At 37.7% G+C, this 12,300-nt stretch overlaps 1 protein-coding gene across 1 annotated transcript in view; it reads right to left on the bottom strand.

Annotated features, from left to right (window-relative positions):
- The window catches only part of LOC130576187 (ras and Rab interactor 3-like), a 153,480-nt gene that overhangs the window by 65,305 nt on the left and 75,875 nt on the right, over positions 1–12,300 (bottom strand). Inside the window, exons 13-18 of the mRNA XM_057370646.1 lie at positions 11,661–11,827; positions 10,360–10,474; positions 9,415–9,527; positions 8,715–8,780; positions 7,001–7,149; positions 6,667–6,688 (exon numbers count right to left, since the gene is read on the bottom strand). Of these exons, the coding sequence (XP_057226629.1) occupies positions 6,667–6,688; positions 7,001–7,149; positions 8,715–8,780; positions 9,415–9,527; positions 10,360–10,474; positions 11,661–11,827 (632 nt within the window). The remainder of the gene's footprint in view (positions 1–6,666; positions 6,689–7,000; positions 7,150–8,714; positions 8,781–9,414; positions 9,528–10,359; positions 10,475–11,660; positions 11,828–12,300) is intronic.

Genomic DNA, 12,300 nt, shown 5'->3' with positions numbered 1-12,300 from the left:
CACAATGGCTAATGAAAGGTTTATCCAGCAGTAGGGATTCCAGTCTCATGCGCAGTGCTTAAGAAAAGTAAGATCAAGCTTTGTTTTAACTTGAGTCTCCTGACAGGAAATTGGTGAAGAGCATTCAAAAGAAGACTCTTGTCTGATGAAACTGTTAATACACCAGTCCATGAGATGGAGTAAATAAACTCTTGGCTCCTCTTTTCCCAAGAACTGCATTTAAAGYTTTTTGTGAGCCCAGCACAGACTGTGCCACACACTCCATATGATGTACCAGGAGTCTCCACAGACCCTGAGGTAGATTACAGGGATGCTGGAATGTGCAATCAAGGGTAAGAAGGAGCATCTCCAGAGCCTAGGGAACTGGGAAATTGTACTGTGTGGCCTTTGGACYTTATTTCCAGCCCCCGTCAGCATGCAGTACTCAGCGTGAACCTGCTGGACACCAATATACTGAGGCAGCCAAAATGCTCTGGATCGGGGATTTTTCTGAGGCTGCCAGGATTGCTTCTGGACCAGTGCCTCAGTGGAGAAACAGAGTTCTCAGCAAACTGAGTTCTCAGTTTTCTAGTCCCAAGAGCAAACTGTGTGTTTCAGAATTGCTGCAAATCAGACTGATGCACTTAACTCACTCCAAATAATGGCCTGATCCAGGCAATACTCCCTGGAAAACACAGAATGCAGCCCTTCTGTCACTCAGTTCAGCAGGGTTCAGATTTCACCGAAAATGTGAATGCACATATCATATTTGGGTCCTGAAATTTTAGATTTTCAAGAATACATATGACAATGTTTCACATCTACTCATCTCATGAGAAAAAAAACAGCAAATGCTCTTGTTTATATAATTTATTGATAGTGTACATATTTTTATATAGTGCATTATAATACTGACTGCTATAATCTTTATAAATGCTGAGTTAACTATTCTTTAAAATTCTCACAACAAAAATAATCAAATATCATGCCAACATTTTGTAACAAATTATCACATTAAATCCATTTGGATTTCATGACATATTTATCTGTACAATGGACCCCATATCACAGAGCATTCACAGTGCATAAGGTCACAGTCATTGAAAAAATAAATAACATGAGAGATTTCTGTTATTTACAGTTTACAAACCCATCCCTTTCTGTTTTCAAAGTAAAGCAGTTCTAGAAAGTTTTCAGAATATTTAAAGAGGTATTGCACCTCTGAAGGGTGCACTGCAAATACCTGTAAGTATGAGACACAGGTTTTTAAAAGGTTCAGAAGTTATTTTAGAGACCAAAAATTATTTCAAATAATTTCTTGCAACATTGGAGATACCATGAGCCAAATTCTMTGCTTAGTTCCACTGATGCTAATTTGTGGCATCTACCAGGACCTTAACGAGCACTGGCATCACTCCCAGGCAAGAATTTGGTCATAACTTTGCTGTAGTGACAGCCACTGAAACACAGGTGTTGCTGGGGAAGCAGATTTACAAGTTTTCTTTGCATACATAACTGCTGTATGAATGAAGGCCATAATCTTTCTACAAAAACCCTCTGAAAGGAAGAATCTCAATCGCTATTGATCTTTCTAGAGATTATACATGATTTTCRTATATTCTGATACCTTTAGAATTTGTCACCATGCCTAGCACTATAAAACAATCTTTAAATTTGTCATTCAAGTTTATCAAGACCATCTCACTGATAAGATGGCAATGATCACCTACATTCTTYGTGCAAATAAAAAAGAAAAATAAACGGGATTAAATTCCAACTGGCAATTCTTCTAAGAAAATATCCAAATGGCATTAATTTCCCATAACCATCATTTCTGTCAGACAGTGCACTGTACGGTAGGAAGCAGAATCATGTGATGAACAAATTGCCACAATCACTACACATCTCAGCCTGTGGAGAAGCAGCTACACACATCTCATGTATCAGGGCAGGCATGTACAGGATTGAACAGACTTCTCTGGGGAAAAAAACATCAGCACCTCACACATGGGAAACRGGAGAAAAGTGTATGCTCAACTTTCTCATAAGGAAGATTTTAAACATGTACACAGTAGGGCAGAAACTGGAATGCATCAGCTGAAAGACATTCTCTTCTTCAGCAGGACATTGATCACTCACATACAGACTTTTCCAAATGGTTCAAGGGAATGATAATGAGTTTGGTACAGAACTGCTGGAACTAAGGACTGTCATTTACCTGTGTAACCATCACATAAACCTCACCACCCAACAAAAGGAAAAGTATGGCATTCAGACTCATAGAAAGAAAATTGTGTACCAAATGCATGAGGTTTTCTTCTGAGTATTTAAACACAAATAACAGAGAAATCTGAGGCTTGCAATGACAGAACATTATGCTCAAAGGTGATGTACTTCGATCAGGGATATTCTTTGGTTKCACCTGGCTATCAGAGTTATTTTAGTCTCTGTTTCATATTACATTAGGTCTGATCTTTCCTTGGCATGAATAATCAGACAGTATTTCTAGAGATTAAAGAATGCTACCAAAACCAGCTAACAGTAGGACACAAGTAAATGGCATTACAATTGCAAGAAATCCAAGAAAGGAAGACAACAAAACTCATGAGGCATTTGTGCAACTAGAGCAGACACATAATAGAAACAAGTGTAATTAAAGCAGAGTCACAAGGGAAATCAAAGACAGAATAGAATCTTCTCTATAATTGCTAAGTATTAGATTAGTGAAGACCTTCGACATTTGTTTACATGTTGACAGAAAGTTTACAAATATAATCTAAATCCAGAAGCTAACTTTATGTTTGTAACAGCTGCAGCAAGCATATAAAAACAAAATAAAATTGGCACGCCAATGACTGAGCCAGGAGAAAGAYGGCTGACTATGCTGTACCTGTTGGGAAGACTTAAGGTGTTCTTCTAGGCTAGATTCAGCCCAGAGAGAAGCCCTTAGATCATCAAATAGACATTAAGATGACCATATCTGCAGCTTCTTAGATTTAGACATGCACATCCTGAGCTTGAAATCTTTACTCAAGCAATACTTTATAATGCAATGCAATTGTTACAGCAAATAAACGGAATCAAACTGCTGAACTCAGTGGAAACACTCCCAGTTCCTTGCTACAGACAGGATTGCACTCCATGGGTCTTTGTGGGACTGTGCTACTCCAGGGGAACTGCAGCACAAGAGCTGCTAAAAACCCTCCTTGGCCAGCTGTAACTGAGTCGTGATCTTGCTCATACACAAGGGCAGAAGCACAGAAATCTGAGACAAGGAACTAATTCTTTTATTCACAAGAGTGGAAATCCAAAGTGGTGTCAGCAGAGCAGAAGTCTACAGATTTTGGTCAAACCTTTTAATCTGAGAAAGAAATAAAATCTTTAGACTACAAATCCAATAGAAATGGAAAGAACTGAATATGATAAAAAAGCCAGAAGCCATGCTCCGCTGTCATCTTAGGACACAATCCAGCAAGGCACTTGGATAGATGCTTAGCTTTAAAATGGAATCAAACCTATTGAAGTTAAGCTTTGCTGGATATGGAATATCTTCTGAGTTGTGTTACTTCTCAGTGTTAGTATGCTGGCCAATTTCAAATCACACTAACAGTTTTCTCTCTCACATCCACCAGCTTTCTTTTCACTCTTGAGCTGAACATTAACTTGCAGAACATTGTGACATACATTCCAAACTCAGCCAGCTAACTTTTGCAGTRGTTAATAAAACCAAATGGTTACAAAAATTTATAGATACAATCTGAACAGCTGCAGTATAGAACTGTGCTAAATGCAGGGAGCCAAGCACAAATCACTCCTTTTCCTGACTAGAAAATGGCAACATTTGTAATGGTTTCCTGACCACATAAGCTAATGTTTTTCCTTTTTTTTTTTTCTTTTTTTTTGAATACATGTGAAAGGCACTAGTCTGTTATTACTCAGCAAAAGCATTCTGAATTACTGATACATTCTGATGTGAGTTTATCTGACACAGAAATATTTGTCAATCAGACCTTTCTTGGACCATTCAGTTCACCTGCATGGCTTAGTGTATCACTGTTTATTTTAGCATAAGGGTAATACTTAGGGACTTCTTAAACTACTTCATATGATTATGTGTTACCAAGGCCCTGATACAGCATCTCGTAATTCTTTGGCAAACAATGAATCCTTGGTCATGTGGTGGTGTCAAAGGAGAATCCTACCAATGTTATTTATAATGATAAGCATAGCATGGTACCTGTCTCATACCAGTAGAAGCAGAGGAGACCACCGCATGAAATTCAGCATTAAAYTCAATATAGACTGTCCTGCAGTGGATCTGTGTTTCAGGGAGAGCTGTAGATGACAGGACCAGCCACATGATGTAAGGGTAGGTCTGGATTCTGAGACTGTTTCTTGCTAAAACAACATTCTGTTTTTCTGGAGCAGGTGATATTCACTTTAGGCAGAGTAATTCTAAGTGATGTGTGAAGGACTTACAGAATTAGAAAACAAAATTCATGCARATTTGGGCTTAGAGTCAGCTGCTACAGAAAAAAAACAGGTACTCATACTCTTCCAAAGTTGCCCGGGTCAGAAATATGAAGGTACAGTACAATTGCTAGATCTGGCAACATGAACTTTGATGACCTCATCTCTGTCAACTCAGCTGATCACTAGGCATTCAAAACCAGATTTTGGAACTACTCTTCTATTATGTAAAGACAACTGAGCTGCCTCAACTGTGCACAGCAGAGCAAATGTTTGCTTGGAGACAGCTCTCCAACACCACACAACATCAGAGCACAGGAAAAAAACATTTACTCAGCCAACTCTCTGCAACTTTCAGTCTCAGCAGTAAACCATCCTCCTGAAAGACAAGCAGGGGAGAGAGCAAGACTAGAAAGGGATGGTCCCAGAGTGGTGCAGCAGTGTGCTGCATTTTCACAGCCTTTCTGCAACAGAAGACTCAAAGATGAACACGAATTCCATCTTCTCAACTTTATACTGCAGCAAAAATGTCTTGAATGCCTGGAAATGGGGTCATTGGYATACTTGAGATAAAATATGTTTACTGCCATTCTTGCCTATTGAAAAAAGCATTTTAATAATGCTGTATTTGTGTACATTTTTAGATCTTAGTTTAAYGACACAACTATTTAATTAAGGTAAGAAACCCTAAATGGATACTAATACTGACATTTGTAACAAAATGTGAAGCGAATAACATATGCGTTGCTCTTTTTTTTTTTTTTTTTAAGAATTACATTGAATGGACCAATTCTTTAAAAGAAAAATACAGCAGTAGAATACACTCTTTAATTTATCATAAAATAATTTAAAAATAGTTTCAATTGTAAACTCATTGCCTGGTGTAAACAGTACTCTGCATGTCAGCTGGCTAACATAATTATTTGTCATACTTGTTAAAAGGAGGAACTTTCTGAGTAAGTGCTTATTTGCTAAGTTTTTRTAGTATATTCTCATTGACACAATTTTTTATAGATACTCTTAATGGAAAATATTAATATATTTAAAAATGCACCAACCATTAGTTGATAGGTTTGGTTTATAAACATTAAAAAATTAAAAAAAATCTATGTATAAAGGTAACTGTGCTTCTTTAGAAACTTTATGTGATCATTCACATACAGCTTCAAAATATTTTTTAAATTTAGTAGCAATTCAAAATATGCTGTCTCAGTGATTTACAATTATATCACTGCTAAAATGTGGAATGTTACCCACTATTTTAATACTCTGGACTGGATCTTGCTGTCAATTTTATCCAGAATAATTCCTTATATCAGATCTATGCTGGTGGAAATGATATCAAAACTTGGCTTCTACTTGGGGTTAAAAAGAAGTATATCATGCTTCAAAACTTGCATGCAATCAAATCAAGGACCATATTCTCTTGACAGACTTGCTTTTGTCAGGGTGAATCTTATCTGCACTGCTCCATGTCAGACACTCATCTTCATGAAGCTTCTGGGAATAAGAAAAAATGGTGAAGAATACACCAGCTTCTTGACTGATRAAGTAAGTTTCTTCCTCCCACCAATCAAACTGAATCAAACCAAATCATAATCAGGGTGGGTTTTGTTGTCAAAAAGTCTGGATTATGTTCAGCTACTACTCCCAGCTGATAACAATAACTGATAGTTACTGAGCACCCAGTTATATTTTATTTGTTTCATTTCTTCTAAATTTACACAATGGGCTTACGATGGCCAATGCAAAGTTTTTCTTGTGGTGTACTATTCCAYAAATGTCAGTTTATATTTATGTATACAGCATTCCTCATTTACAATAAAACATATTTTTCAAGTATGAATTTCTGCATGTAAATTCTCTTCTTCAGTATGCAGATACTCTGACTTCTAGTGTGCATCATCACAAATGATACAACATACAACCATTTCCTCTTCTTTCTCTGCCACATTGTTCATAGAACAGAGTGATAAATATCCAACACTGCCATCGAAAACTGTCACTGCAGTTTCTCTGTAAGCAGAGCACTTGAAGGGGGAAATGATGTCCTCAACAGTGCATGCCATGATATGTGCCTTGGACTTCCTGGTCCTGTAGTTTAAATATTCTGACTGAGCCAAGAAAGTTTCTGAACTTGCCTCTTATCCTTCCATGGAAAGWAAATGTCAAAAAACAAAAGAACTATAAAGATTTTTCTCCCATCCTCTTGCTAACCTTGATGGTGATAGTTGATTGTCTGCAAAAGGAGAATGAAGACCACAACAGAATGCCCAGAAATGCATCCTTTTAGAGTTCTGCATAAGATCCACGTAGCTTTATGACTGAGCAGCAATATCCAAAGATGAGGAAAATGCTTTGGTTGCCTTCAGCTAGCATGTTAAAAGAAAGGTATTTTTCCTTCCATATAGGTAAAAGTGCTTGCTAGCTGATGAAGCAGGAATGACACTCAAATTACTGATGGAAAGAAGGTAGAAATGTGAAATGCCYCCAGTCATTTACAGCACGTGTAATCAGAAGAATTTCAGTCTCYCTCCTCGTTGTGGTTTAAAGTTCTTCTCGGCACATAGGGAAGTTGACAAAGGTGAAGACATTGAACTCTATCATTATAGATAAACACAGGAAAATAGCATAAAGAAGCAACACGTAGATGCCTAATTTCCTGTCAAGTTTCCACTTATTTACATGGATTCCAAACACCTGCAAGCAAACAGAGTGTCAGTTAATTAAACTCTGAAGGAGACTTTTGGAAACAACCACTGTAAGCTRAAAATGAGAGTCTTTTGAATTAGAGATCTTGTAGGAAGATAAAAATATATCCTCAGTATTTTATAGATGAGAAAGGAAACATGTTGTTGACTCTGCTCTCACTCTCAGTTGTCCTACAACTGTTTTACAAAATATTTAATGAACTAAACTAAATTAATGTCCCTCCCTCAAGTGTTTCCCTTTATGTCCTTTATGTCCAGTAGAACACCAGCAACTAATGACCATTCTTTCAACAGCTTCAGAAGAGGTGCTTTCCTTGCTGATTTGCTGAGCTCCAGTACTAAGGGGAGTTATAAGTTACAGGTAGCAAAGCAATGAAGTCCTCATAAAGGCATCTGTTTTCCATGGTATTGAGTTTCTCTAAATTATTATTTATTTTGCTCAAAATTCTCCGCTGAGTTTGCTGAGAGGGTCTGTGCAAATCAGGGTATTCAGCAGAGCAAATGAGACTGTAATAGATGCCTCAAACTCAGGTGATCTGGCTTCTGTTATGAAAAAACTCTTCAGAAAAGCATGAAGGGCTAGCAGAGTTACACATCTGCATAATCCTCCCTTTTTTTCCCAAAGTGCTGATTAACAACATGCATGCAGCAACATCAGATACAAATGTCTATAGAACATCTGTGTTGTTTCACAGGCACTGTGCAGTACGGCAGACTGGGAATAAGAAAAGAAAAGAACACGCTCTTATAGATCAGATAAATTAGGAAGTTAATWGCAGAGTGAACAGCCCTGGCCATTCTGTCACTTAAGTCATGCACATGTGATGTGAAGCTTTCTAAGACCTAGTCATGCAACRGTGTGAAATCTCCAGTGATGACCCCCTCCTCTACAAAGCCTACACAGGCAATCAGTGAAAGATKTTAGTATAAGTGGATATTTTTATACCTTTTTGATTCCTTATACCTGATTCAATTCTTCCTATAGAGCACTTCCTGGGAGTCAAGCAGGATCAGACCTCAAGTACCAGCAAAATTGACTTTCCAAACAGAATTGCTGTTCCACCTAAAGAAGTCATGTGTTGCAATGGTGTCTTATGCTGAGAGTCATTTGGCAAGTGATTCCTGGGGTTCCCAGCCCTCACAGACTGGTCTTCATTAAGGGTTTAGGCTACAGCCCTTGATTAGTCCAAGCAGGTTTAGGAAATCAGAGACAGAGACAAAAGATGATAAATCATCCCAAGTCTTGCCCCCRCATAAAGCGGACACAGGCCTGGGGTATGGACACAGGACCACAGAAGTACTACTGGATTTAAAAATTTCAACACTGCCACTGAAATCCATGGGACCTACAGATACCCAGCATCTCTTGCACCAAATGCCAGATTTCARTCGTCACTGAGGACAATGGTAGCTCTTCAACTCATGGTATTGCTAGAAGAATGACATTCTACAAGCATCAGTGCTAAGTAAAATTTCTATTTTACCCTTCTGTAACGTGAAAATACCTAATAAGTATTTTCAAATTGGAACACTTGTAGATCATCTGATACTTACAGTAAGTGCCACTGATCCTAGCAAAAGTGCAACTGAATAAACCAATCCTTTGCTGTTTATTTTAACCTGTGGAAATAAGAAAAGACTTTTAAAAAGCTGACCACATAACTGTGCTTTGGAGATAAAAATAAATTTAAAAGTCCACCTTTTAGAGGTGGATTTAAGGTCCACCTTCTGCTTTGAATAGTGCCTTACATATTTTAAACTATGCAAAATCCGTAACAGATGTATCCTAATGAAGAACAGGAAGATTAAGGAATCAAACCAAATGTAAAGTAATCCCATCTCCATTAAAAAAGAATGAGCATTTAKAATGGATTTTATGTTTAAAAATCCTCCGAAGAGAGAGATATGCTGTTATTCAGATCTTAGTGACAAAAAAACTAAAGTGCATAGAGACAAGTTTACTGGAATTTGCGTAATAAGAAAATGATGGAGCCATGAACCATCCATGGCAATATTTTTCTGCTACACAGTATAATGCACTCCARTTGAAAAACTAGAAATTAGTTGCAGTTGTGGAAGAATTGCTTCCTTAACTTTGGGTTCCTTGGCGAAGAAATAACACCTTATTTAGCAACTAATAACATGCTCAGCAGGTTGGGAATTTAAAAAACTTATTTTATTTGCATGCTTTACTTTTAGGATTTTTAAAATACAGAATGAAAGTGCAAATGAAAGCTTTGCCAAGTATACGTACAGTTGATCCATAATCGATGGCCATGGTCTGCAAACCCCACGGAACACCGAGTCCCACCAGAATGTCAAAGACATTGCTCCCCACTGTATTGGATACAGCCATGTCACCAAGGCCTGCAGAGAAGAAAAAACACAGCAACTCCGATAAAATCAAAGTATATGGCCAAGACTCTGTGTACTGGAGGAAACAGTGGAAAATAATACCATTAGATCCTTTTCTTATTCTACTGCTTTACAGAGGATCACAGTGTCRGCTTTAATGTTTATCAACAACAGGAAGAGATGTTGCTATCGGTATTTTTCAAGTAAAAAAAGGAAACATAAAGAAACTTAATCAAAAWTTAAAGATACATGAAGCCTTTGACAATTTCAAATGGACAGCTGAGGAGAATGTAGCTGTCAGTAATCTAAAATGCTTTTGAGTGCATCTATTCATATGTTCCAAGGAGAAAGAGGTCTGCATTTGGGTGACAACTCTGCCTGGAGCAACATCACTTCTGCCAGATCTCTTAAACTATTTCACTTCCTTGGGTTTGAGAGGTCTTCTAGAAAYCAGTACAAGTTTTACACAGAGAAGTGCTGATCAGTATTTATTCTTCAGTGTAATTTTTTAATAACTGAAATTCTAGCTTTGTCTATGATTTTTGTCTCTTTATCCTGATACTGACTAATACATACCATACATGGAATATCTGAGTGTTGAATTACCTTCTRGAATGCTAGAATGCCCAGTCCCAATATGCAAAAGGACAGGGATTAATTTTTTGGTTCACAATAATTAGCAAAGTGTTTTGGCTTTCAATGAGGTGCTGAAACAGTAGAAATAAAATAAAATAAAATACAAAATAAAATAAAATAATAAAATTGCATTTTATGCAGTGTATGGAGGAAGCAAATCACAGAGCATGTATGTGGGATTGCAGCTATGCCTCAGCAGACACAGTACCTTGTCTTGCTACGATTAAGCTGGCCATGCAGTCTGGGACGCTGGTTCCTGCAGCCAGGAAAGTAATGCCCATGATCACATCAGGTATCCCAAGGGTGTATCCAATCACAGTCACCTGAACAARGAGGAAGGTTGAAGATGAACTTGTCATATTTGGAAAGTCTCCTCATTCCAATCTGTGGGCTTGGTTTTCACGAATGGCAGGATTCTCACTGGTTCTATGCTCAAAAGGACTGCAGTCAACATTATATTGTAATATAATGTAATATAGTGGCAGAGATATAAAGAACTTATTATAACCTAATATGAAGAAGGAACTAGTTTCTTGTGTGATAATATAATCCCAAAGTCAGCATGTCTGGTTTTATTGTCCCCTGATATTCCAGATACAGCTTTAAAAAAGCTTGGGGAATCACTGAAGATTGTAGCAGAGCTCTTAGAAAGGACAGGGAACTGTATTTAGATGGAACATCCAAAGAGGTCTGAAAAAGCATCTAAGAAAGGCAGCTAAAAAGGAAATAGGTTTGTGAGAGTGAGAGAACTGAACCAGAGACAGGCAACTGCTTCCTTGCTGAGACTGCTAAGGATGGAAGTCTTCTGGGCTATGTGTTGTTTTCTTGAAACAGTTTGCCAGTCTATCACATGAAGAAAATTGGACCCTTCACCAAATAAAAGGTGTATTTTAGGAACCTTATCTTTAGGGGCAAGCAGARATAGGAGAAATAGGAGTGGGTATGATTCTCCTGCTGAGACTGGTAAACAAGGTACTATGGTTCAGTGGCCTCTTAAAACAGYATGTGCTGCAGCCTTAATGAGAGCCTCTCTCATTTGTGAAGGAACCAAGGGACAGAGCATGACCATCCACAGGACATACAATATGAAATAAATGTGTGGCTTTGGCTGGCATATGAATTTCTGATACACTGTCTGTGTTAAGAGGATTGTCTTACAATGCAAAAATTATATAGAAAGTTGCAAAAAGTACATAGAAAACACAATCTTTCATGAGCGGAAACATAAAACTGTTTTCAAACACCCGGCAGGCATTTGAGGAAAGTAGAGATGTTCTCCAGTACTTTCCTGTACCCTATTGGCCCCTACACAGTAAAGGCCCAATTATTTCTGTAGAAAAAAGGCAGCAGAAATCCAAAATTATAATAATTACAGTATGAGCTATAAGAGACTGCACTCTGATTACACGTCTTCCTTTAACAAATGCACAGAAGATTTTGAGATGCACATTTCACTCCCTACAAGTCCTGCTACACAGGACTTACGTATTGCCTGGTGTAAACACTTACCATCCACACCATGAAGTAGGAGAACAAGGCAATCCAGAGAGTGGACAAGATGAATGTCAGCATAAACCACTTCTCCCAGCGTGGTTTGCTACAGTTTGGAATTGTGGTAAAGAGCACGAATATCAATGGCCATGTTAAAAGCCATTTGATTTTGTTCATTTTTCCATCTGCAGGACAAAGAAAGAAATGAAACAGTTTAGCTTTCCCATCACTATCCCAGGACCATTTACACCTCCTTGAGCAGAGCAGATTATCCCAGAAGGATATTTACAATTGTGCATTTCAGCTCATTTTCCAGTGTACTTTTCAACTATACTTGGCCTTGTCATCTCAGCCAAGTTCTGCATGTACATCCAAAATCTTACTGTTATGCCTGCCAAGTTCTGTGAAATGGAAGAATTACAAGGATTTAAAAACACAGCTGATTTTAAAACCAAAATTAAGTTAGGTTTGGTGCTCTTTCAAATGTATTACTACTGATCCAGAATTTTTTTTAAAACCAACAACAAAACCAACCAAAAAAATCCCACCTTCTCACCCCAAAGAATATAAGCATATATATAAGAATACCAAAATCGAAGTGGTGAAAATAACTTGTACATGCTGTGCAGCAAGAGAAAACAGAAGCACAAAACTTAAC

Source organism: Malurus melanocephalus, unplaced genomic scaffold, assembly GCF_030028575.1.
Source record: "Malurus melanocephalus ecotype Western Australia unplaced genomic scaffold, MMel_1.1 scaffold_129, whole genome shotgun sequence".
Classification (NCBI taxonomy): Eukaryota; Metazoa; Chordata; class Aves; order Passeriformes; family Maluridae; genus Malurus; species Malurus melanocephalus.
The sequence above is the reverse complement of the archived record's forward strand: the minus strand, read 5'-3'. Positions and strand labels throughout refer to the sequence as shown.